A 27,656-nucleotide genomic window follows, 5' to 3' on the forward strand; every position below is an offset into this window, starting at 1 on the left:
AGAGTCTGATTAGTAGAGATATTTTTGATTTAAAGTTTCCTTCACAGAGCCCAGACCAGAAAACTCACAGTGATCTACTAAACTCAAGCCAAAAAAAATAACAAAGGGATAAAGGACAAGACTTGGGAATACCACTGCCTCGTGCTTAAATTACTCTAAAAAGATTAGCTAATCTGCCACAACAAGAGATAAATCAGTTCTAAGGCAGGGTGCAGTTCTCCTGCTGCTCACTGCATGCTGCCAGGTCCTGTTGATAGTTTGGGACAGAAGAAGCAGTGAGACCGAGCTGCATCCTGAAATTCACACAGCCAAGAGCCCTGCGAAGCCTCTGCATGGAAGTTACATGGGATCCCAGTGCCCGCTGCTATAGCAACACGCTCCTTTCTTCTGACATGTCAATGCCTCAGCACTCGAACAGGAGGCCCAACCTCCTCATCTCTTGCTGACCTTCTCCAGACACTAAACTTTCCTCTGTAAGGACCTCGGGAATGAGAAAAAGCGGGAAATAAAATGTTGGTGACGCAAGAAGAAAAATACAGCAGATAGAGAAAGCATTCAGTGACACAGACAGGCCTGCCTCCGTGGCCTGACCGACATGGCCCTACAAGTTACATGAACAGTAAATTCGTAACTGGCCCCAGGCACAAACACAGCATAGAATATAAAATCAGTGGTATTACATCATCCACCCTGCTGTTCAGTTTGGCCCAGAAGACATACTCAGAGAGGTGTATGTGGATAGTAAATTAAAGATGCAAGTATGACAGAAATGTCCCTTTGGATGTGCATGTGGGAATGTTAGAAGGAAAAAAAATACAGACCCGGCTTGAATTTTGGAACAAGGCAATGAACAAGACAAAACCAAATGGGAAGAGAAACACAGGAGAGGACTAAATCTCTGGTCTGCTTTAGGAACACGTTTGAGATGACAGAGAGAGTTTGAACAGAAGGCCACATGATTCAAGACTGCAGTGTGCAGAGACCAAGCACGTATTATTGGATTCGCCACAGGGATCACCACTCTGTCGCTTGCTTGGGCAGTCTCCTACTCCTTCCAGCCCTCCATGGGATGGGCTGAAATCCAGTCCTGTGTAATCCCATGTAACACTGAAAGTTTGTAGTTAATTAAGCTAGTTGAAAGCAGGAGCTCAGCCACAGTGAAACAAAAGGGCATTCCCTGCCTCCAGCTGGATAGTGGAGAGACTGAGCAAAACAGTATATAAGACAGCAGCACACCAACAAACTGGCCATAGTGCTTCACCAGGTCTGAACTGCTGCAAAAATCCTGTCACAGGCTGTAGGGTGGAATAGTGTCACTGAAGCAGCTTTCACAACTGGTATGGCACGGTAGGGCAAGAAAGGAGGATGTGGCAGAAGGCTTCTCTTCCCTAAGTCAAAGCTTGCTATGGGACAACTCACATGCTCAAAACCCAGGAGAACAAAGCTCCAGGCTCCAGGAAGTGCCGCAATAGGACATTAACCAGACACATCCTTTGCTGGGACAAAGAGGCAGGAAGAATGTTCAAGACACTTCTAAGGAAACCCCAGTGCCTGATCCTGGATGAGACTAAACAACAAAGAGAGAAGGGCTTGCCCAACTACTTTCTTTCAGGTTGTGCAGGAATAACTGCTGGTGAGTTTTGCCTTTCAATGCCATGCTAGTTAATCAAATCAGTCCCAGTCCCTTTCAATTGATCACAGTCTCTGCTTTCCATCCAAACTCTAAACAGTTGCTTCCCAGCCACTTGGGCTCAGGTTACTCCTTCCAGGCCAGCAGAATCAGCATTTCTATTGTCTACTGTATTCTTGCCCTGTTTGCTTGTTTAACCATAATCTCTACTCCCCAGGGCCACAGTAGCCAATGTTTCCAGTCTTGGCTACAGGCCTTATTTTCCAGACAAAACCTGCACACCCTATCTTGAAGCAAGAAACATGGAGCAGATGCCTTTTATCTTACAGAAAGTCTATGTGTAATATTCCTGAGATAGAGCTGCCAGCAAACTTCTGCCACAAGCAACGGATAAATTTCGTTCCCTTCTTTTTTTTTGCATCACCAATTAATTCCATGACCAACCTGAAGACAAGCAAGGAGCAAACGAGAGAAGAAAGTAAATATAGACCAATGACTGCAAAACAGACTGGAAAGATTTAGTAATTTTCAGCCAGTTACAAGAACACTACTAGATGAAAAAGGCCAAAGCCTAAATTGTACCTCTGAAATATTTTAATCAGCTCTTCTCATTCCCAGCAGGTCTGTGGCAGAATTGTACTAAAGGCAACTGTGCAAGGGCAGAATTACTGCATGAAAGTATTTGGGACTGGGATCCTCACAGGCTCTTTACAGCACACAAAGGGTGACAAAAGCATCACTGCTGTGAAGCATTAACTATATACCTGTTACTGCTCCAGGGACAGACACTACTGCCACATCCAAAGCCTAACTAGCAAAACAGATGAATACAGAAAATCTCCAACACCCCTCTTGCACATTTCCAAGAAGCCTGCTGCTCCCCAGAGACTGACAAGCAGTACTGGTTGGTATCAAATAATTAAATGGTGGCAGCCCACAGGTGCCCAGTTACACAGTAGACATGATTAAAGCAGCTGCTCAAGTTAGGAGATACATCGCCTGCAACTGCAAACCAGGGTTGCAAACGCAACGGAAACCCCAAGATGTGACATGCCCAAGAGCTGCAGCCAGCCTCACAATGTACACTGGGAGCAGTCCTTGCTTACCTTTCACTCTGTCCAGAGAGCAAGCACTGATCCTGCCAAAATTCAACAAGCTAAACAAGCTACACACAAAAACCTCATAGAGCGTTAACAGACAGCACTTTCAGGACTTCACTTTGAGCCTTGGTGTCCAGCTTTACCACCAGTAAATAGTGCCATTGGGCTGAGGACATACCAGGCCTGCCCAAAGCTTCATGCAGGCCAACACCACGTGTCCAACAAGGCCAGGCATGAATGCTGGAATTTAGAGTGAGTGTATTAACTATCAGCAATGTATTTTTATTTTGGGGGATCTGACCTATTGCTTTGAAGCCCACATGAGTGCCAGAAATTCAGAACACCAATGTGCAGACTAGCCTACAACTTTACTGCCATTTTCCTGAAGGACTGTTGTCCATCCTGAACCCAGCACCTTCTAGTTTAATCTGATTTCTTCCACATATCTCACTGGAAGAGGCTGGGAACAAGTCTAATCTCTCTTCAGTTCTATGGAAATTGTATTGTACTAAACTTCAGCTCCTGCTCTCTCAGTCACCTTTTCCAGGCAGAAAAGCTCCAATTCCATTCAATCACTGTTCTTATTCCACACCTTTAGCATCAATGCTGAAAAACTGATCTACAGAAAAAGGCAAATGCTCTGGAAGGACTGCATTTGACTGCAGCTGCTGTTAGGAGCTCACATATCCAGGCTGGCTAATGGCTTCTTCCTCTGAGGTGAGGCACATGTGCTTTTTCTGCCTCTGTGCTAAAGCAGCTCAATGAACCCTAGCATCACCCTCTACACATTGACAGCCCACAAGTACTCAGGCAATGCTTATGCAGCAACAAGAAAGAAAACCAGGAATAGAGTTTCTGGAGATGCTTCCTTACAGCTCTAATCAGAGTTTTCGTGAAGTAATTACTCTGAACCTTACTCAGAGCTCATTAGGACCACAGCAAATTTTCTTGTAGGTTATTTTAACAGCTGATTAATTCTTCTTTCCTGGAAGATTTCCTTAAGATTCTTTAACATGCCTGGTCTCAGGCTCTCCATGGAGTGGGTTCATTTCCTGACTCCCAAAACTTCATGCACTGATAGAGAAATGAAAAAAGTAATCACATGTCAGAGCTTACCCTTGATTTTTAGGTCTTTGTGGCAGATTAGTGTAGTGCACTCCCCCCTCCCCACCCTGTCCTATCTGTTGCACAACTGTACGTCAAGGCGTTAATCCTGCCATCTGCAGCAGTCAGAGCTCCTGCACACCAGGAAACCAAACCATCTAACAGTTATACAACAGCAAGAGAACAGAAAGTTCAACCGTATCTTCTACTACTGAACAGCCATACATTAAACGTAACCATACTAATTTCTTTTACCTGACAGCCTGCTTAGTCAACATATACAAGATAATTTTGGATTTAGATGTGGAATAGAGCCCAACAGCTCAGCCTGTATAATGCCAGTAGACTTTGATTATTTACATAATCTAAGAAATATTAGCTTGATCCTGGTCACACTTTAATCAGTCAACGGCTTTATAAACTGCTGTACACAGAGGATTGCAACATTAACATAAATACAAAGTAGGGAGAAGGGTTAGAATAGCCAGGAACCTTCCCAAATTGTTTGTAACAGGCATGTAATTTGACCTCCAGTCCCCAACTCACCATCCAGCATGCAGCTGGGCAACAATCGACACATCATCAGGACCAGCAATGCATAACACTGCTGCAGCCTCATTGCCCATTCCTCCCCTTTCCTTTTTTTTTAGCACATCTAACAGGTTTCAAAAGCAGAAAGCATTTGGAGAATGGAGCCAGACAATCACCTGCAGAAGTACAATGCATGAAATTCAGGATACTCTGGTCTGAGTTGGATCCCAGTCTCAAGCTCCTATTGCAGGCTAGCATGTGCTGCACCAAGGTACACCACTCCTGCCCGGTCCTCCCAGCTCAAAATTTATGTTCAAACCAGAAACAAGCTGACTTTTGTCCCCACAGCACTGTAAAACCAGTTACCATTGGTACATAAAAGTTTCACCGTAGAAGCCAAGCAGAATCCCCTAAAGTACAAAAATGATCTAGTGTTAGCATGAAGACTGTATGATTATAACGGCCTTTGAACCTTGAAAAAAATCTTACTCATCCTAGCATTCAAACATAACACAGCCATGGTGGTGATTAGAGAGTCCAGTAAGCCTAACCCTAATGAAAACACTCATTCTGAGGGGCGCCCAAGTGCCTCAAGTCTCCATCTTCATGGGTGAACAGACTGCCTCCTGGAACTGGTCCAAACATTGCTTTATTGCCTCTTCCAGCTTCCAATGTTTCTGGTGCCGCTTTCGTGTCATCTCAGTTGCTCTTCTGCTTCAGTGAACAATTTGGAGCTCCCAAAAGCACTAACAGAATCACTGTCTCTCACATGTTATGCAACACACAGCTCTCCCACGGCATTTTCCCCCTTGGAGGGCCCTACAACCAACATTCCCCCCACCCCCCATTCTGCCTGGCTCCAGGGGACACATGGGCACCATACCTCAACAGGCCGCTGTGATCATTACCTCACTACACACATCCCACAGCGTTCTTCATCTCCTGCCAAAGCTAGGCTTCACCACTCTGCCAGGTCTTTGTCACTCCCACAATGATTTGCCCTTTTTTTTTTTTTTCTTTTTCAAACAAGTCTCCAATTAGAATCAAGCCACTCTACTGCAATATGCCCATTAGGGTCACTTAAACAAAGATGAAATCTTAAGAACAACAAACAAACAAAAAACCCACTAGGCTCTTCTAGGAGAGATAGAAGGTTAACTTTTTCTCCATCCCATCATCACTTCCTCTCTTCTTTATTTGAAACCTGAAGACCAGGATCAGTTGCCCATCCTGGTATGACCTTCTCTTGGTAAAATCTATTTTAAAGCAGAAAAAAAGCATTTAAACACCAAGGCTCTGCTACTTTGTACTTCATGCTCTCTACCCCCTGCCAGGAGCACACGCAGACAACAAGCCTCATGCACTGCTGCACAGCATGCTTGCGTTTAGCACCAATGGGTGCTCTCATCACAGCCCCATCTACACTCTGCAGTGATGAGATCAGCAACTGCCAGAAGAGAGCATCACACATCATTAAGAAGGAAAAACAGGGTGTGGGGAAACACCAAACCACAGTATGTTTCTCTGACACTCCCTGCTCTCAGTTTTCAGGGGTGCCAGGTATTTGGCATTGTGTTCTATCTTCTCACATCTGGGAACAGAGCACCAGATCAGAAGCCCTGAGAACTACTTGTCCTCTCATCTCTCTCCACTTCAGTATCCCCAAGCTTACAGTGTAACATGGTCTGGCACTGTTCCTGTAAAGAAAGTGTTCCTTTAACAAAAAAACTGCACGTTCCTTCCAAAGGGGTAGTCTTGCAATACTTTGGTTCACCATGTCCAAAATACACCTACCAAAAACATCCACATTCCCAACAAAATACTGTATTAGTGTTCAGAAGAAAGAGACTTTCATTGTAAAAGAATGGCCAGCAGAAGATCTTTCCATATTGCACAGAGGATGCTGCCAAGAAGAGTACTTCTCTGCAGTGAAGACTGCTGGCATGAGCACTGTGCCTGCTGATTTCCTAATATGGACCAGTCAAAGGGGCTCAGATCCACATGTCATGTGCCTACAGACTCAGCACTGGTGCCTCACTTGGTTTAATCTTTTACCCTGTCAACAGGATATTATTTTTTACCTAATGGAGCAAGAGCTGCCAAGAGCTATGAGACATTTTTCACATTTTTCTGGCTTTATTCAGCTTTCCTTTCCTGATGAGGACTAGTACAGCCTTCAGTAAGGTGTCACAACAAAGACATGAAGAAATGTCAGCCCCCCAGTGGATCCTAAACCTAGAATGCAAAGTACGATCTGGATTTCTCCAATAAAGTGAGGCTGATCCAAGCCACTGTACCAGGAATGTTTGTCAGTACCAAGAAGGCTGTTGCACTTCAGCAGTTTGCAGGCTCAGGTATTGGCACTCTAAAAAATAATATAAGGCAGAAACCAGTAGGCCACATACACCCTTCTGTGCTAGAGCACCCCCCAATGTCAGGAACACATGGCACCTACAAGTCCTGAGGAACCTTCAACTATGTGCCCCTTTGGGTAGGGGAGAGAGAGATGGAAGGCTGCAGGATGTATGTGAAAACAACCAACACATTTTGGGAAAGAGAAAGATGAGGTGTCTTCCCCTGACAGTGCTCACACATGCCCCACCACCCTAGGCCCAGAAGCCTCACAAAGAGCGAGATTCAGGATGCATTTGTGCATCTCCTGAAATACTCTTCTAGTTCATGAACTTTTGCTTCAACTGAGGACTGTGCAAAATCAGAGCCATCTGTTGAAGCCAATGGCTGATGCTGCCGAAACTGAAAAATCCATTTTTCCTGCCATTCCAGCTGCCTTGAACCAGCTCACAGCCACCAGAGAGGTCAAAAGTGTGCAAAACATTGCTAATAAAAGTTGCACTGGAGACATTTACTCCTAGCCAGGATTTCTGCACAGCTCTTTCTGAAACCAAAAGACACTAGATGCAAAGTCAAGCAGCGCTACAGCCTCCTTCTATGAATATTACACAATAAATAATGCACTTAAGTATTGTGATGTTGGGCTCCAAATCCCAGCCTCACTTATCCTTTAAAGATTATGCCATAATTATTTGTAGTATTTATATTAGAGAGGATAGAGGGGGCACACTCTAAGATTTCATTTAAAGATTACTTTTAGACAAAACAAGTCTGGTTCTGTAATATTTTCCTCAAGCAGAAAAAGGTGGTGGCAGCAGCTGGGATACAGCAAAGAAATCAAGAGATGCATATGGACATATAGGTCAAATAAGAATTAGGCTGAGAAAAAAACCAAGTTAGCTGTGAAACATCCTGCTTTCCCTCACACAGTGCTAGCCATTTGTGGTTTAATCTTAGAGAAGCTCCATCTCATTTGAGCCTGCAATACTCAGAAGCTTCCAAGAAGCAAGTTATAGTAAGAACTGCTCTATGTTTTTTTTATACTGGCTAATATTTTCATTCCAGCATCACCATTCCATTCACTTATTGCACTAGGAAAAACCTTAAGGAGGAACTGGAAAATTTTGTTCTGTGCCCTGTGGAGCAGAAAAATGACAGAACTGACCTAGAAAAAAAGAAGAGTTATTCTGCTGCCCTCTAATGAGCACATCTAATATCTGAAAAAGAGCACTCCCAAAGAGGTGTTCTGTTCTGCCACAGGGATGTACTCTCTCAGCAATGCAGTTACAGCTGGAGCAAAGCAGTGCCTCCTTCACAGCCAGGACACGCAGAAGAAACATCTAGATGGACTCAAGATCTGTTCTGTACTTTTTTTTAACTTAGAGTACATGGCTGCATCCTGTTCTATTCCCTTTCCTTCCCTGAATAGAGGGGGACCTCTACTGTGACCTTCAGGACATACAGCAGCTTCCGGGAGCGCCCCTCTCCCTCTAGCATTACATCCAATGTACCTTTGTTGCATTCATCTTCTGTGTCCCTTCCTTGGGTCTGTCTGGATGTTACTGGTACACTGGATCTCTTTAAGATAGCTAAGAAAACACTGTAACTTCATGATATAGAGTTCGACTATATGCTTCAGTGCCACAGAGGGACACGATGTTGCTAGAGGTATACAGATACGAAAGAAACATGGAGGAATGACTGAAACATCTGAGAGTGTTAATGGAAACAGGCCAACACACTCTATTTTGGTGGAAGAAATGAAAGGGTTACACTAATCCCATATAAACACTACCTACACGTATGCAACTTCCATAAATAAACCCCACTCTAGTAAAAGCACTAAAGCAACAAATGTGCCTGCAGCTGGGAAAGAGCACATATAAGCCCACCCCAGGGTCACAAATCACTGGCATGAATCAAATGCAATAGCCAGAAACTTCACTGAGACAAAGATGGAAGTGTCACTTAAGGAAGCAACTAAAGTTGTTATTTCTCTCAGCAGAATTCCTGCATCCTGGAACCACCTTCCCCTACCTCACTGTCAACAAGCATGTCAGGTTATTTCAACTCAAAAGACATTGCAAATTAACTGCTGCAGGTATAGACACAGCCTGTACCCATCACAGCTGGGAATATCTTACCTGTGCTAATGACACCCATTCCCAATTACATCAGAACACTCCATGGCCTGAATTTACAAATAATCTTTATTTTGAACGGAAGGAGACAAAAGTAGACATAAGCAAAACCAAAATTTAAGAGCCATGCATCCAGGAAGTGCAACAGAAGCAAATCACCTCAGAGCATGCACATGCACAGCCACATCAGGCATGAACATCCACAATATATGCAGGAGCAAAAAGACTTCAAGCAGCTCTGTTGATTTTCTGTGTCCTCCATGCAGTTGAGCACACAGCACCAGTAGGCCAGGAAATGAGTCGGTGCTTCTCACTTTCCCTCAGATATCCTGCCAGGAACATGTTTCATTAAAGCTGGTTAACAATATCACTAAATACAATGATTTCAAGAGTACCTTCCAGCTGACAGTCACACCTTTCTAGAACATCTGCTTGGATAACCTATTCTCCTCTTGCAGGATCCATTTCGGGTGGTTAGATTCATGGCACGTCTGCAACACTGCCAGTTCAATATAAACCTCTCCAAACTACCAGCTTTTCATTTTTGCATAGTCTTTTTTCCTATATTTAGCTTGGATAATGTCTGTTGAGATTAACAATGTTCAAAATTAAAACAAACAAAAAAAAATCCAAAAAACTCACTTCCTTTCTGCAAGCTACTTGACTACAAAGCTAAACTCAAATTATGTGTTGTTACCAGTTAAGCATAAGCACCACTGAAGTAGGCAAACAGACCTTCAGATGGTGCACACATTTTTACCCAAGTGTAAAGAAAACCTTTGTCCATAAAATGTTCACAAAGACTTTGTGACTACCTCTGTACCCCAAGGATCCTCTAAGCAGAATGGCTCTCAGCACAGTAGCCAGCACTACATAGTATTCCTAAGTGTGCACTGCAATCATAGGTGGCTTGAGAGGAGACAGGTCAGAGAGAGTATCATGTTTTCCCCCAAGTATAACCTAGGGGCCATCAGTACTGTAACTGAAGGATTACAGATTATCTGTGCCCCTATTAACAGACTGTGTCATTAAAAAGAAAACCTGAGAAACATTACCTCAGGCAAGCTAAACCTGCTACTATTCAAATAAAGGCTAACTTACACAGAATACTACTATAGATCCCACTTAGTCTGAATTACAGACATCAGCTCTTGAGAGATCTGCCAGTAAATGCACAGTAAGAAATTCATGTAAGACTGCACTAGCTGGACACAGATTTCTCTCTCATTAAATCAGAACTCTCATTTATGTAGATGACAATCTTACCATACAAGTCTTTAAGAAAAATACCCAAGGAAAATAACCATCCTCATATGAGTACTTCCCAGGGTAATTTTAGCAGAAGAAAGAGAAGGCTAACTTATTCCTGCACCCCAAAAGCATGTAAAGGCAAGTCAAAAGGGGTAACCCACAGACCTCTCATCTCATCCACCCTCTACTAGCCTCTACCAATTTTCTAAATAGAGCATCTATTAAATATTAAACTCCCAGGATGCATATTTCAGAAATACGTTTGACAGCTTGACACAACTCTGCACTGCTACTGCTGACAAGGGAAGGCTCTCACTTCCCAAGCTGTCAATTTCTCCTCTCCACAAGCAGGTCTTCATCCTTCTTGTGATTCAGTTTCTCAAGGCACGCATTGTTGAACTGTTCCTCTCACATACCATGAGAGGTTTTCATTATGGAGACTTGTGCTGGGTGGTAACTTCGCCACTGGTTGTGACCGTTTCAGGCTGTGTCTTTAAGAAAGGGACAGTTGCTGGAACACTCTGGCTGAATGTTTTGAAAAACAAGATATTGGTAGAATGCAACTTTAAGTTTTAGTTCAGTTTGAGTCTCAATCAGTTCTGTTCTGTCTTTTCAGCCTGTCTGCTTCTGTCTCTCTCTGAGCAACAGCTGCTGGACCGAGTTAGCCTTGCACTAACAGATAAGAAACTAATTCTTGCATATGCTTTGAGCTAACAGAATTTCCTCCTTAATAATTACCTTTTCTCTCTCTCTAATCCTTTTTGGGAAAAAAGGGAGGTAGGGGGAGAGAGGAGGTACAGGGGGAGGGGAACCCTCCTGGCTGGAGGAGGGAGTTTTGTCCTGTACTACATTCTTTCCTGCATATTTCTGTATATATTGTAAATACTGTATATCGTGTATATATTCACTGCATTCATTCCATCCTGCTTGTAAATATAGCTTATATTCATTTCTGCTTCTCTGACTGAGTTAGCCGTGGTTTCTTTGGTGGGGATGGGGGGAGGGGGGTGGGGAAGAACTGAACTTTCTCTCACCACCACACCAGTGCAGAACTCTGCCTCCTCTCTCTTTGTGGCATTCTGTAGTTTTGTAACTACATTACTACATTTTTTTGTAACTACATTACTACATTAGAACAGCAAAAGCATGGATTTCAGTTCATAACCCTCTTTTGCAACACAGCAGCTTCAGTACTCTTCTAAGCAGGGCTGATCTATTTTTGTGTAAATAAGGATGTCTGACCATTTAAAACTGATTTAGAAGACCAGGCTAGATTAAGATCCTCTTAAAGCTTTTTGGAATCCCGATCACACTGAGCAAACTAACACATCCCATCATGCCTGAGCAGGAAGGCAAGAAAGTACACTGGCCCCAAATTCAGCAAGCCATTCAGTGGCCCAAGGGACTGACACATCTGAACTAAAAAGCATACGTTTGAGCACTCAACCTTTACAAAAGCCAAAGGAAGGCTTTGCAAAAGCACAGGGTAGCACCTCAGAAGCCTTACCACAGGAGTCTCCAATCCTTCACTGACCCCTACCCTCCTCTTGAGCCAGCCAGCTCCAGGGCAGGAATGCACCTTCGACCATTGCTGTTCCATGGCAGGCATGCACCTTCCACCATTGCTGCTGGTGAATATTATGCAGTCAGCATAGCCAGGGAATTCACCATGGTAAAAAACTACCGGGATCTGACACATCATTCAAACTCCTAGGGCTCATTTCAGGCTCTTCCCACTACCAACAGTCTCCTCTCCCAGGAGCAGACTGCAAGCATCGCGGCACTCTGGAAGACATTACTGTGTTTGTGTAGTGCTCAGGGTCCATGATCACCAGCTAATTGGAGGATTTTTAAAAAACAAGCACATTAATTATCAGAACAAGCCTCAGCCACAGCTAGAGGGAGGGGAAGGAGGAAAAAAAAATGTTAATTACTTCCATAAATATTAATTCAACTGATTCCCAGGATCTGGCAGAAGGCACTCACAATATAGACCATCTCTATTTCTGTTCCTATCTCCAGAAGGGAGGTCACAGCACTTCGCGTAGGGCAACTTTCAGACGCTCATTTAGCTCTTTTTGTTTAATTGCACTGCCTCTAACTGAAGTGGAGTTTCATGCAGCTATTCTCACAGCCAGCACCACGCTGCATAAACAATAAATTGTTAAACTAATTTCAGCAGTGTGATTTTTTTTTTTTTTTTTTACTTTTAAGACACCAGTGTCTTCAGCTTCCAGTAGCATTCCCAGTTCTCAATGAAGCTGCCCAGAGCAGGTCACCATCTTCCATTTCAAGCAGTCTCCAAAGCTGTTCAATTCTACTGGAGAAACTGGTCAACTTGACTCTTAGAGCACAGATCCACTGACTTTTATTCCTTGGACCAAAGCAACAGGAGAGTCCTCTGGCTTCAAGTCAAGCTTGTGCAACCCAGACCTGCAAAAGCATCTTGCAGACTGAGGTCATGGGGATGGGTGTAAAGAGTTAAAGAGTACCACTTTGCCTGTTTAATCTTTGTCCAGCATTTCCCCTTTCCTGGGAATTTTTCCTTTCTTGCAAACCCTTTTACTGGAGGTTTCAAACACTTTCATACACAATGTCAGAGAGAATACCAGCTTGTGGAGACAAATTTGCAGTTTGCCCTGAGACCTGCACCTTCCTGTCCTGGGATACAGCCTTAACCCATTCAGGTTACAAAAAGGATACAGACACGTCATAGAAGGTACATGAGTGAGAAGAGAGCCATGCAAAGGAGAGGTGTGTAGCCCACACTTGTCCTGGGAGAAAGCCCTCAGGGTTGAAGGTGGTTAGTCTTTGACTATTCATGTCTGCTGAGTGATTGAAGATGTAGTAAAGAAAAGAACACAAATGAGATATAAGGAACTCCCAAAACATTTGCTGGCTTTCCTGAGCCCTTCTCCCCACATCCCACAAGGCAGTGCAGGGAAGGAAAGCTGGTCTCTACCCAAGGCTAGATGCCTGCTGGCATGTGTGTTTCTCAGCTTGTTGCAGTAAGAGGCAAGGGACACTGCAGAGCTACTCCTTCTGCCCTGAGACCACAAAAAGCAGCCACGGATGCCACCTGCAGCAATGTCAGCAGATGATCAGGACAGGCTGGGTGCACAACTTCAAGTGATCAAGGCTGAGCTTTATTCAAGCTGCAGCAGCTCAAGGCTTCTCTAATAGAGCCTGGGTGCCTCATTTTAAAGCCATATCAATATCAAGTCCCCACCCATGAAAGCAAGAAATCCCAGCTCAAATGGTGAGGGGTTTGGAACACAAGCCCTATGAGGAGAGACTGAGGGAGCTGGGGTTGCTTAGCCTGGAGAAGAGGAGACTCAGGGGTGACCTTATTACTCTCTACAACTACCTGAAGGGAGGTTGTAGACAGGCGGATGTTGGTTTCTTCTCCCAGGCAGCCAGTACCAGAACAAGAGGACACAGTCTCAGGCTGTGCCAGGGGAGGTTTAGGTTGGATGTTAGGAGGAAGTTCTATACAGAGACAGTGACTGCCCATTGGAATGGGCTGCCTGGGGAGGTGGTGGAGTCGCCATCATTGAGGGTGTTCAGGAGGAGACTTGATGGGGTGCTTGGTGCTATGGTTTAATTGATTAGGTGGGTTGGATTGGTTGATAGGCTGGATGCGATGATCTTGAAGGTCTCTTCCAACCTGGTCTGTTCTATTCTATTCAAGCAGCCACTCCTCCTAGGGCAGTGTTCATGTACCAAGTAGACATTTTCAGAGATGCTAAAATCATTTCACTGCAACACCGGCAAGGACATCACCAATAGGCTACCTCTGACACCATCTTAAGGGAGACCATTTCAATGCTTCCAAAATTCACAGACCAAAGCCTGGGAAACTAGTAACAAAGACAGATGGAGCAGGAACATCTTGTAATTTTGGACTAGCACAGCATTTTACAAGCACATTGGAGATGCTACAGCCGCTCCTCAAAGGCCATTCACTGTCATCCTCCATTTGCAGAGCAAACCCTTTTCAGCCCTTTCCATCTGAAAAGTGCTAACAGTGGGCAGCAGCTTGAGAAAGGTACCCTGCACAAAACAAACACAAGACAGGCATGACAGATGCCAGAGCAGAATTAAATGCTGAAGTAAAGAAACAGCAGCAGAGTCGTGAAGATCCAGCAGGTTTCCACACCAGGGACATGGCAAAGGACCAACACAAGCAGAAGGTTTAAAAATACCCCAAGCTTGCATAAAGAAAAAGGAGTAAGCGTTTAAAACTGATATTTGGACAGGATGTGTACATTAAAACAAGAAGGATTAAATTCTTTAAATTTTTAGTTCTTCAACTGGTAAGCACTCCTACATGCCAGGAAAGAGAAACAAAAAATCAAAACCAAACAGGAAACCTCCAGCCTCATGAGGGCAGGCACTGCACAACACCCAGGCAGGCACAGCTAAACACAACGTGGCAGGCAGCATGCTGTACAGAAGGTGAAGGAAAGACCCAAAATGTATGCAACAGGAAGGCTGCTGACATCTCCAGCCTGTTCTTACCAATTCACAGCACCAAACCCCTGTCTAAAGGTGCACAGCGCTAGGATTAGACACAGCAAGAGGCCAGACTTGCACTGTGCTCTGAAGAATAACACAGCAAACAACTTCCCAGCAGAAGCAACCTGCTCCTACTGACAGCACAACTCTAGGATTTGCACAGAAGCATTTCATGGAGAAATGTGATCAGGGTGAGGACAGAAGAAGAACCATAATATTTAATGGCCATAAACAATCAGCAATCCAATTGATAGCAGTAAGTAATAGAACACAAATATTTGCATCCAGTTAGAGCTCCTGAAGAGTAATGGGGATTGGCCATGGCTGCAGCTTTGCAAGCAACACAGCAGTGGATCCACTGCAGTGGTACCTATGAGTCCAGACACTGCAGGAAGTGTCTGGATGTTGGATGCTGGAAGAGGAAAGGTCATGGATTCTGGCACATCACACCTTCTTAAAAAAAACAAACCAAGCCACATGAAGTTAAGTGCATGGTCCCACAGCAGAACCACGATACCAAACAATCACAGCTTTTCTGCTTCTCATCTGAGGCTACAAATAAAGAAGAGAATTGGATGAGTTGCTGCAGAGCCCAAGGGAAAGGAAGCAGACAGGTGACAGACAGCAAATCTGGAACACCAGGGCAGAAGCTGAGGTGCACACTGGAAAGGCACAGTCAGTGACTGCAGAGGGAAGTTTAACATCAAAAGGAACTCACAAAATATCTTTGTGTTGTAGTTTGAGCTGGGTGCCCCCCTGGTGCATTCACTTCCTGTGTCCAGAAGTCCAGCCCAGAGGGATGGACACAGGAAATTGTGTATTTCCTACCATAATTCTTTGCACCACTATAAGATCCAGTGCGGAGTCTGGCACTTCCTCTTTCCTTCCCTCTCCGAGACTTGGTAACTGGGGGAGAGATCTCCCGGCCATGGGCCTGATTAGGCCCAAGGCCACAGGGGGATGGGCAGTCTCAGGCCTGGCCAGCTGAGACTAGCCCAGCAGAGGGAGGGGGAAGAAGGAGCCCTGGGGGTTTTGGATGCACCCTCAGGTGGGGATGGGATCTTTCTTTGTCACTGCGCTTTGGGTTTTCTGTAACATTCACTGCTTTCTATTTAAACTTTCATCACTTTTGCAATCCGTTTGTCTGAGTCGTTATTTCTGCCTGTGGTGGGGAGGGGATCTGCCCCAACCCATTACACTTTGAGAGGAAAAAAAAATAAGGCTCTACACAGCCTGATGAGTTCAGCCATTATGAGCTGTCAGGTTTCTGCTTGACCTGATTTTATTCTCTCCTATTTACACATTTCTCTAGGAGGTAAAGAGACTTCCTTCATTGTCAGATGCTCATTCCTCTGCTCCTCTGCGTGCCACTGACAGAGATACCCATGCTGCAAGACAGTCCTGGTCATCAGAGGATTAAAATTCTTAAGACACAAAGGGAAAGTCAGAGATATTACAGTATGCAAGCCTGACACTCCCTTGTATCTTTGCACTATGGTGTGCAGATCAGCCACAGAAAGGCCCAGCAATACCTCTGTCCAGGCTAATGTCCCACATGACTCCATGCCCCTCACAGAGTTATTTGGATTGGAAGAAACCTTCAGAGATCATCTAGTCCAAGCCCTCTATCATCTTTTCCTAGACCACATTGCTCAAAGCCTTGTTCAACATGACCTTGAACACTTCCAATGATGGGGCATCCACAGCTTCTCTGGGCTGTTTCAGCGTCTCACCATTCTCACTGCAAAAAGAAATGTCTTCTTTATGGAAAAATTTCTTATGGTCTCCTTAACAACCCTTAACTGGTCTTTTAATCCATGTTTCACATTTCCCTAGCCCACCAGTGGCACAGGAGGAGCCAGAGCAACTTGCACGAAAAGCTACTCTTGCTACAACCTTAGAAATCAAGGTGACAATCTAAGGTTTCATAACCAATTCTGAAGTGGTAGCACTTGCATAGAAGGCAGAGAGGGAAGCCAAGGAACACGAGAGAAGCAGCCAGCCAAACATCACAGTCACCTACTCATCTCACTTAAAGAGACAAGAGAGGGAAAGGGAGTTCCAAACCCCTTCAGGTCTCACAGGCAGGTCCACAAGAGTCGTCTCTCTGGCTCTTCCCTCTACATCACCATCTCAAACTGGTACAGGAACAACTGCAGTCCCTGAACCATGGTCTGAGGAGTGCTTTCTACATCTCTTCTGCTAATCCAGCCAGCAACCAGTCTCTCTTCAACAGTGTTGGGGGCAGGCAGGGAAATCTGCTAACAAGTGGAGCTACAAGCCAAAGTCACCACCTCTTTTTCCTTACTTTTCCAACAATGAGCAATCTCTCAAACCCATAAATCCTTCTGGGCCAGCTTCACACCTGACAGCATCAGAATTGTCAGAGGGCACTCTAGTTCACATAGCTTTGGGGCTCAGGCCCCAAGGTTTTCAAGAGAAAAGTTGGGTCCCCCAGTTCAAGCACAAAGCCAAAATGTTGAAGCCCAGGCAGAGAGAAGTACAGATGCAGAACAGCAGTAGGAAAGGCAAATAGTTTAGCCAGAAACTTCTCATGCAGATACCTTCAAACAAGCTGCAATGCCACAGGAGAGACACCAAATGCAATGCTGGCTTTCTGGGAACTACACCTCCAAAAGCAGGAGGACGCAGGTTCTAAGAAAAAGAGGCAATCCAGCAGAGTGTTTCCTGGTAGGTACAAGCCCTATAACTGCTCCCTTGTTTCACTCATGACCTGCAAGCCTCTTTAAACCCACACTGAAGTATTTCTGGCTCTTCCTATGGTGTTACAGCACGAGGCCAGATTGTTTAAATGATTTGTCAGTTGTTTCAGAGACTGAATACACTCTCCTGGGAGGGATCTTTTCTTGTTTTATCAACAACAGCTACAGCTGTCCGGACTGCAGAAAAAGGGTGGATCACAGTATCACAGTATTACCAAGGTTGGAAGAGACCTCAAAGATCATCGAGTCCAACCTGTCACCACAGACCTTATGACTAGACCATGGCACCAAGTGCCATGTCCAATCTCCTCTTGAAACCTCCAGGGATGGTGAACCCATCACCTCCCTGGGCAGCCCATTCCAATGACAAATTACTCTCTCCGTGAAGAACTTTCTCCTCACCTCAAGCCTAAACTTCCCCTGGCATGGCTTGAGACTGTGTCCTCTTGTTCTGGTGCTGGTTGCTAGAGAGAAGAGACCAACCCCCTCCTGGCTACAACCACCTTTCAGGTAGTTGTAGAGAGCAAAACACAGAGATACCAGCAATGCTACATATGTGAAGCAGTCTTAGGTAATGCGTGTGCACTTGCATGTGTGCCTCACAAGGAGGACAAATATACCAGCTTCCTCAACTGCCACATAGCATTCTCAACAGAAAAAAGCCTTCTTCAGCTGTCAAATGTACAGGAGACAGAGATATAAGCCTACCTACAGTCTGCCAACTTGACCTTGTCAGAGCCTGAAAAGCAGGTGGGAGAGAAATACATTTTTGTCTTGCTATTAAACCTTAAAATAACAATGTGTAGGAGAATCCTACCCTCCTGCCCTGTGCACTGAGCTAAGAGGGGATGGTACAAAGCAGGGGGTGGGGATGTCTGCCATTGTATGCACAGCCTAGTTACAGTTCACTGAATTAACATAAAGAAGTGAATTGATTTCCATAATGAAAAAGCCTCCACAGGGCTTCATAATGATACAAGAAGAAAGGCCACAGCAGCTTGGGAAGAGTTTCAATAAATAAATAAATAAAATCACTATTTGCTTTGTTGAATTGTGGTTTTGAGCCCCTACATGAACAGTTATTTTTAGTTGATCATCTGGAAAGTGTATTGGAGCACAAAGCAATGGGGTCAGCATCACGCTCTACAGGAAGCCAGCACGCAGCCTCCAGAGAGGGTTGAACATAGCCAGGCACTGCACATCTGCATCATCAGCGCTGCGCAGGGACCAGCAGCACCACTCTATTTATAAACCAGACATGTACAGCTGTAGCCTGCAATGAAGCACCAGGACAGCAGGCTGTCAGCCTTCAACAATACACTCTCTAATTTAAGTAAATACATGGCAGCATTCACATGCACACACACATGCACACATGTCCTTTCCCCGGGAGAGTTATGCACAAGCTCAGTGTTTTGAAAACAATACATTCCACAAAGGTTTCTCTGCAGAAGGTGAGCATCTCCAGCAAATGAGTGTTTACATAACCTTCCCATTCTCTCACTCTCTGACCACATGTGACCAACGGGCTCTGGCTGCGGCAGCTCACCATTGCTTGGATAACCACTAGCCCCTGGGTAGTTATTGGATTTGTTTGTAGCCCTGGATGTGAAAACAAAGTCACTGTAGCAGTGTTAATCTGCACGGAGATTAGACATTCATTTAGTTTGCAAACGAGGTACTTGAGAGTCACACCAGGACAGAATGCTGTGCCATCAGTTTCCATTTAGAGAGGTGAAACCCAGCTAGAGTGAGCATTTCCCTGTTGTGGGACTAGAAAACAAACGCCTCTGTCAGGCAGCTGTGGGTAAAGCAGTGCTGACACACAAGCAGCTTCCTGACAAAACACTGGGACGTGAATGGCAGCTGCTTGTGAGGCAAAAGCAGTCGCAGACAAAGCCTGGAGATCAGGTCACAGCCTGAGCTTCGCTGTTTCCTGAGCCCTTGGAGGCGAGGAGCCTTTGGTCACATGAGGACATCCCACAGGTAGGAGCTCCATCTGCACTGTATGACTCAGCAGCTGCCTGGTAGCCTGAAGCCTGTTCCCCACCCCTGAGGGAGCATTAACCACATCTGTACCTTACTTCCTCCTCCTCCAACACTAAAGAGAAACCACTTCTAAAAGCCCCTGTAGGAATATGGGAAGCTGTGCTTGGGTTCAATCCTTCTGAGCTTGTTCTGACAGCCACTGTAAATATAGTAACCAGTGTCTTTGCTCACAACTTAATGTGGAACTCATTCAAAATACAACAAACCTGTTCTGGAAGAAATGATGCTTCTGGAGTCCAAGTCAAGCTTCTTTACTAGTGTATCAGGGTCAATCTTCAGCCCAGAAAAGATATTGGAAGATGAGATGTCCCAGGCCTTATTCAAATTAAACATTAAGCAGGAGTCAGTACAAACACCAACATTCATTACTAAAATACCCAAGCCTCACACCATCCAGACAGAAGCATGGCACATGCTCCAACAGTAGCATGCAGATGCCTCCCCTGAGCAGACAGGGGCAGGTAAGCAACCCCACCAGCCTGGTCCTCCCTGGTTCTTCTTACACACATTAGGAAGCGTCACAAAGTCACATTTTGGATTGTTCCACTCAACACATTTCTACCTCAGCCCAACCTTACCCCACTCAAGTGAATTCAGGTATTACTCATAGAAGAACTGTGACTGGCATCCTTAAAAGCCAGATTACAGGTATGTAACAATACAGACAAGCAACAAATGAGCAGATTAGGGGCCTAAAGCGGAATCGATGGACATTAAGCAGATTCAGTGACTACCAGTAACTTACCAAATCTTCAGCTTCTAGTTCCTTTAAGCACATTAATACCTCTGCAGCTCCTAAGCTTTGCAGTAGCTTGTCTGGTTGGCTTAGAAGAATTTATTATTTCAGACAGCAGTATCTCCTAGCACAGACACAGAACTTTATAGTGGTATAAAACCAGCTGCAGATGGCACAGCCTTTTCCCCACTCCTCACAAGGAAAGCTGTAGGCTCCTAAAAACCATTTACTGCTGTTCTGTGTCATTGCTGCAAGGGAGCTAGGGAAGGCAGCTAGTTTTAACCTGAACTGCATATTAATACAGTTGGTGAAACCAGACATGGTCTAAATCTCCTAAATGATTGTGTAAAAACTGACAGTTGATCTCTGCCTCCCTAACCTGACATCGAGGTGAACTACTGCAAAATGAGGCAGGCAGTCTCTTATCCCTATGCTCCTCTAGACTTGCTAGTACTGCATCCCTGTCGTCCCAACAAGACACAGGGCAGGCACCCTGTCCCCCAGCATGAGCAGTGCTGGCACACACCTGTCACCACTATCTTCCCCGGCAGTCCTCTGCATGCTGAAGGCCTGGGATGCTACGGTAGCTGCCATAGCTGTAGTGACTGCCACATGGCGGCTGCCAGTGCTGCCACTAGCTGGCAGTTCCATCATCGTCCTGTCCGATGGTGTGGCTGCCACCAGAGCAGCACGCTGGGACTCCCAGAATGCACAGGCAGGACCTTGTGCCGGAGTCCTGAAGCTCCCAGCTCCCTTGTTCACCTCCCTGGCTGCTCTGACGTGACGAGCCCTCAACAGCATGCTCCCACTGGCGAAAAGCAGCTGCTCAGGGAGAGCGCACAGCAGCTCCGAGGCCGCAAGGGCACGTTGAGAGCAGAGCGTCACTTTCCCAGGCAAAAAAGAGAGACGGGCCCTCAGGAAACCGCTTCACTCCACCTCCTGCCCTGCTGAGATCCTGCCAGCTACCGCCAGTGCTCCTGACACTCTGCGGAGCCACCCCAGGCACTGCGAGGGACACCGGCTGGCGTCCCACGAGCTCCAGACACCGCCTAGGGCTGGAATCGCTCAGTGATAGAGCGCCGACCCTCTCCGCTGCCGGCGTGGGCGGGAGCCACCGCCTGGAGCCGCCGGATCGCCCCTCGCGGGCCGCCCCCCGCCTCTTCCTTCCCTTCCGCCCCGTGACCGCCATGGCCGCGCGCGGAAGGCGAAGCCCCGCCTGCCCCACGTGACAGCGCCCCGCGCGCGCCTCGCGGGTCCGTTTCCCTCGTGCCCCCGCTACCTTTCCGGCCGGCGCGTTCCAGCCGCCCGCGCACAGGCTAAGGCCAGGCTCGGGCGGCGGCGGGTCCCGGGCAGAACAAGGCCGAGGGGCGGCGTGGTGGAGCCGCGGGCGCTTGGCTTTCCCCACCATGCTGGGAGGCTTGGCGTGGTGCGCGGGAGTGGGGCCGGGGTGGGGTAGGCCGGAAGGGGGCGGGCCGGCCTGCGCCGCGCCTCTCCCGCGCGGGGGCCGCCCCCCAGCCCGGGCGAGCAGTGTGTGCTGCCACCGCCTGGCGTTGTAGTGGTTGCGGCAGCGGGGAGCAGCGGGTCCGGCAGGGGTGGGACCCCGAGAAACTCGCCTCCAGCGACGGGCTGATCTCAGGAGGCGCCTCCGCGGCAGCCGCGGCCAGCCTGCTCGGCGGCTGTTAATTCTGAAGCATAATGATAGCGTCTTAAACATCAGCGGTGGTGAATTGCTTTCAGGTTAGCAGTGGGATAGGCAGCCTGGCGAAGGTGGCTCCTGGATATAGCCAGATGATGTTCATTTCTGTATGCTTGGATTGAACCCAGGGACCCTGTGACACGGTTAAAGCCTAGTGAAAGCCCCAGGAAAAGCTTTCGATAGCACTAGCTAGAGACCAGGATGCCATAGCAGGACAGAACACTCAGAAACTCTCTGCCAGAAATTATTTCTGTAGTTACAACAGCAGAAAGTATTTGACAAGCCCCCATGGAGCCCAAGCATGAATTTAACTGTGCAGTCAACAGACCCGGGGGGAGATCCCCAACAAAACACCGTCACCCCTAGCTGGTCCTTTCCATGCACAAGAGGGGGTGAAATACAAAGCTGCTTCTCACCCCAGGCGAATAAAAAGCTTGGAGCTTTGGAACCACAGTGGCTTTGCTCTTTAAAACACCCAACAAGTACTCCATGGCTGAATGCATCTGTTTTTCAGCTGGCCTTCCTCTGTCCTATCATCCTTCCTGAGCTCTGCTTCCTAGGTCTGACTTGGGGAGCAGCCATAGGGATCCTCATCCCCACCCTCGCTTTGGGGCTAATCATCTGTCCAAAGAGTTGATGAGTATGGCTTGGCATGGGCAGCACAAGAGTGCATGGCAAGCCGTGCCATACAAGTGCACAGGTGGTGACCATCCTCATGGGTACCAAGGGCATGGGGAAATGTAGAGAGAGGACCCTGGGAAGGTGATGCTGCTTGGAAAGATGCCAAGTGCAATGTAGGTGCCTGCTCACAACCAAGTGACATGCATAAGTGCTGGAAGGTTGAAAAGAAAAAAATACCTCTGAGGCTAGAGATGTCACAGCTGCCCCAGAACCCTGCTCCCATCGCACCACTTATTCAGCTGGAGTATGGGATGCACCAGGGAAGGGTTAATATTTGTCAGGGATAGAAAATAATACCAGAAAAACTTCCCTTACTCTGCTGTAAGCTAGGTGAGCATCATATAGGAGCAAAGCACCAAAATAACATCTCTGCTCACCAAAATCAGTGACTCCAGAGAGCAACTGCTCCAAGACTGCCCAGCACTGGATGCTCTGCTATTCACCCCAGCTGGTCAAGAGCATTCTGCAAAAATCACAATGGTCCCACAGTCAGCAGTAGGGAAAACATAATCCATTCTAGTAAATATAAAAAGGGGAACTAATAAAAATAAAGGTGGTTAACAGAAAATAGAAAAAAAACAATGTTCAACAGCTAAAAATGCTTGCAGTCGAGTTGGGGAGTGTACATACTACAACTAAGCATGTACATGTTTCCAAAGGTTGCCCACTCCCTTCACCTGCAGAAGGTTTAAACAGCAGCAAGGAGAAATAAAATGTAGAACCAAAAACTGGAAGCTGTTCTCAAGCCAGGAAATATCAAAGGAATAACCTCAAGCAGGTGAAACTGAAGGGGCATGAAGTTTGCCAGCTCTGCAAGGCAGCGAGCAGGAGAGGCTGGACACCAGCATCATAATGCTACCTGATCCATCCCAGGCTTGCTTCTGCTTGGACGTCCTGTCCCATGTGTGGTTGTGAAATCACAGACCCAGTACAAGAGTACTTATTGATACTACCTATTGATTAATACGTGTAGTAAGTAGCCTGGACTACTGAGCTAAGCAGTGATATGCTGGAAACAAGGGGAAACATGTTAAGGGTCCCCTGGGAATTGTTAGGGACAATGCTTTGCTGTGGATGTCCTCTCAAGGCCAAAGCTACAAGAAAGCATGAGGAGGAACTGTGAGTACACTGGCGAGCTTTGGCTTTGGGGTGCAAGAACACACAGCTTATCTGCTCCAGCTGCTGCAGCTCAGTAGGCTTCCAGTTCTCCCACTCCCTTCCCCTGACCTTTTGTCAATGGGACCAGAGTGATTTGACAAACCAATGAAAAGAGCAGCCAAATATGCAACACAAAAAGAAAAATTACAACAGCTCATCTCAGTCAAGCACACTTCCTTCCCACATATCTGCAATTGGCAATTCTGGTATTAAGTCCCTCTAGCTTTCCCAGCTTCATCTGCCTCAGCCCACCAGCTCTAGGGCTGGGGTCTGCTCTACTGCATCCAGCTGCAGCCACCCAGGTTTTCTGAGCAAACTAGGATGGGCACTCCAGCTCCCCACAGGCTCATCTTCAGCTCCATTCCTGCCATATCCCACACTGGTCAGGTAATAGCTGCTCTGATGCTCCCATGCTGCTACAAGCCTTCCCATAATGCTTTCTTGCTACACTCTGTCTGTCTGTGAGGACAACAGGCCTGGTTTCATCTCTTGCTATGTTTTCTGCTTTAAAAAAACACTAGCCCATGGAGTATTCATCAAGGCTCAGAAATTTTCTGCTAGCACTGCAATTCTTGTTGCTTGCTGCAAAAAATTAACCCAGCACCATAACTGAAAGACAGAAGCAGGTGAACTGCAACTGATGTCTTACAATACATGATGATCACTCAGCGTTAGCTCACTGGAGGGGGAGTCTACAAAACAATTACAAAAGTTTCACATTAATTATCTTGTAACAAAATCTATAGTCCTGTATGTTTTTTAAACAGCTTTTTGGGTTTTCACTCTAGTGCCCTGAAGATGTTAAAAGATAGTTGCCAGGAGACAGTTCTCCGCTCAGGGAAATAACTGTTGTGGGTACTTAGGAGGAGTTATTGCAGCCTGTGCAACAGAATTTGAAGGCTGTTTAAGAAAAACCCACACAGCCCACAGCGAGAATGGTGCCGTCAACCTCAGCCAAGTGAGGAGGCCCCACTACAACAGCAGCAAGCCCTGACATGAAAATTTCAGCCCAATCCAAAGTCTGAAGGGAGCCAGCTTCCCATTTTCTTCACAGCCAGGAGCAACCATTAGTTCCCAAAGGAATCCGTTTCCCCCACTACCCACTTTGTTTGCCTGCAGCAGGCCCAGGCTGGCTGCCAGCAGTGATGTGAAAGGTTAAAAGTGGGGCAAAAAGGGTGGGTTCTGGGTAAGGTCCCCTTCCTGGCTGCAATGAAAGGGTCATAGAACCTACAGTGTAGCCCAGGGTGGACATCACCCCAGCTGTGGAGGATGAGATGCTTTGGCAGGGCTATGGCTAGTGCGAGTGGGACTGGTTAGGTTTGGGGCGCGGAAGGCAGGGGAAACAGAGGCGCGGAAAGCAGGGGAAACACACCCTGTCACAGCCACTGCTCTGACTTCCTCCTTTTTGACCCAGACAACTGAAATAGGAAGGAAAGATTGGGGTGCATCACAAAGTTTCTGATGCCTTGCTGCCTTTCCCAGTCAAGCTTGAGAATTTGAAACCATCTTCATCCCATCCCAAGCACAGGACAAAGGAGAGGGCTTGATGCAAAGTGAGTACAGCATCTCGATTTTCTTTTCTTCTGTTCTTTCTTTCTGAATGGAGGGCAGCTGAGTGACAAGACAGTTTTGTAGCTCTATCGTTTACAGTGTGTTTGGTTTATAATTCCTGATCTGGGCTCTGGCTGCTCAAGTCCTTAGACAGGCCTCAGGGACCTTTCTCAGTATGGTAGCACTCCTGTGTGCAGCATGGCAGAGCAGTCAGTTTGTGTGGTCTTTGTGAAGGCAGCTCGCCTGGTCTGTAATGTTTTTGCTTTTGGAAGTAGGATGAAGGGGGCACTGCAGTGGTTATTGAGAGGAGGGTGTCATACCCCACAGAAGCCCTTCCTCACTGGTCCACGAGGCCTGGAAAACAGAGCAGACAGTGTGCAGCATGCTCCTCTTGTACTCTGACACATGGCACCAGAGAGAGTAGCACTGGCTGCATGCTTGCAGGCAGCACCAGGCAAGTGCCAGGGCTAAGGGCTATGCCAGCTCTCTGCTCAGGACCCTCAGCTTCCCTATGGAATCCTGTAAAAGCACCCACTGGTGCTTTTGTGTAACGGCTTAAAGAGGAAGAGGGAACTGGCATGGTGGCATCACAGGAGGGTGTTAGGGATGACTGCTGGGCCATCTATGGCAAAGTGACACTGCCTGAAAGTTCCCTCACTTATCTCCTCCATGCCTCTGCGTGCAGTGCTCATCAACTACTCTGAATTACACACGTGGAAACATTGGGCCAGTGCACAGCCCACGGGTTTAGTCCTCACAGCCTGTGTGGGAACTTCTAGCTTGTAGAAAAGATGGAGTCTAGTTAGGAGTATTTAGAGTGTTCTTCAGCTAAGCACTACAGGAAATGAGGGTGAGAGCAGCTCTTCCCTCCAGCCAGCAGAAGCATCTCCTGCTAGGCAAGAGCCTGTTTCCTTAGCCCCATTTTTTTTTTCTTTGGGAGGGGGGTGGTTGCAGAAATTTGAGCTCACACTATTTTTAGCTGCCATGGGCATTAATTAACTAGACGTGCAGCAAAGCAGATGCAAGCAGCAATCAATAACAAAGTAAGAGCATGAATACAGCTTAGAATACAGCAAATGTGGCCATGAAGGAGACAGCTGTGCCTCAGAGTGTGATGTTGCTCTTGGAGGACCTCTCAGGTTTGGCTGGCACAGGTCACTAGGTGCTTTCTGGGCACAGGGTGCTAGAGCCCAAGTGAGTGATCAAAGTCATTTCCCAGCAAGGTGCACCCAGGAGGGGTCAACAGGGATCTGGTGCCCATCCCACCTTGATAAGAGCTTTTACTGTTAAGACCTTGTGGCAGTTTTAGGCTGATGCCTAGGAAATTTTCCAGAGATTGAGTAGAAAGTGGTAGAATGTAAATAAATCACCATTGGCTATAAAGAGAAAATAATGATGAGGTCTAAATAACCCCATTAGTTTAATAACTAACAAAGTCAGTGGTATAAGCTAATTCGCTTTCTCGGCTTCTTCGCTCCAACAGATACTAGCTGGTAGCTGCTTCTGGCTTGCTGACTTTGCCTGCATTTCTTTGTTGTGGCTAAGTACTGACAAGCTACTTTCTGCTTTTCTCCTCTTTCTCTTTTGCTTGTCTGGGAGGGAGAGGGGGAAGCTATTGGTAGCCCCCTGGTTTTGTCCAGGGGGGTTCTTGTGTTCTTTATAGATTGTAAATACATGGAAATATTGTATATTTTGTACATATTCATTGCATTTCGTATTTCTAGATTGTAGTGTGCGTCTAAATATACCTTCATTTGCTCCCAGCTGAGCTGGTCTGGAAATTTTATTTTGGGAGGCATTTTTCTCCAAGATAGTTGGAGGGTAATTTCAATCTACCCCAGACACTTTAAGAGTTTTTACTGGTTTCTTGCAAGCTCAAACAGTGCTGGCAGAATTTGGAGGATGAAAATGTGTTGGGCTACCTAAGCACAGGAAATGCATATCGTGTCAATGAGGATATTGCAGCTGTGATAAATGATGCCCTTAAAACCTTACCGAAGTGAATTGTGGTGGTGGAGAGGGACTTGTGGAGGACATCTTTGTGAAGAAGGGTTCTGTTCACCAGCCCACCACAGGATGGCCTTGGGCCAAACATGGCAGAGTGAGGCCCTGGGCCATGTCACTGTGAGGGTTTGACTAGGTGATGACAGAGACACCTCTCATTGCCTGTTGCTTGGAGCTCTGTTGAGGGGGCTGTCTGTCATGGAGGCACCCACAAAACAGACAACAGCTACACAAAAATGTGAATCTTTATCAGCTTCTAGCAAGCCTCAGCCCTTTGTCAGGTGTCTGTCAGGCCTTAATGCTTTTGTAAGGGCAATTGTACCTGCCACAGCTGTTTCCAGGGCAGGGTGATTTTTCAAGGCTGCAAACATTTACGTCCAGATGGCCCCTGTCATAAGCAATGTTGGCAAACAGCCTTAGCAGTCCCTCCA

General features: G+C 46.5%; 1 protein-coding gene across 1 annotated transcript in view; it reads right to left on the minus strand.

The window, feature by feature from the left end:
* Positions 1 to 21,590, minus strand: part of SLX9 (SLX9 ribosome biogenesis factor) — a 48,891-nt gene extending 27,301 nt beyond the window's left edge. The window contains exons 1-2 of the mRNA XM_054172513.1: positions 21,415 to 21,590; positions 19,606 to 19,714 (exon numbers count right to left, since the gene is read on the minus strand). Coding sequence (XP_054028488.1) covers positions 19,606 to 19,714; positions 21,415 to 21,543 — 238 coding nt within the window. The 5' untranslated portion in view covers positions 21,544 to 21,590. The remainder of the gene's footprint in view (positions 1 to 19,605; positions 19,715 to 21,414) is intronic.
* Between the last annotated feature and the right edge of the window lie 6,066 nt (positions 21,591 to 27,656).

This window comes from Dryobates pubescens, chromosome 2 (genome assembly GCF_014839835.1).
Source record: "Dryobates pubescens isolate bDryPub1 chromosome 2, bDryPub1.pri, whole genome shotgun sequence".
NCBI classification, from domain to species: Eukaryota; Metazoa; Chordata; class Aves; order Piciformes; family Picidae; genus Dryobates; species Dryobates pubescens.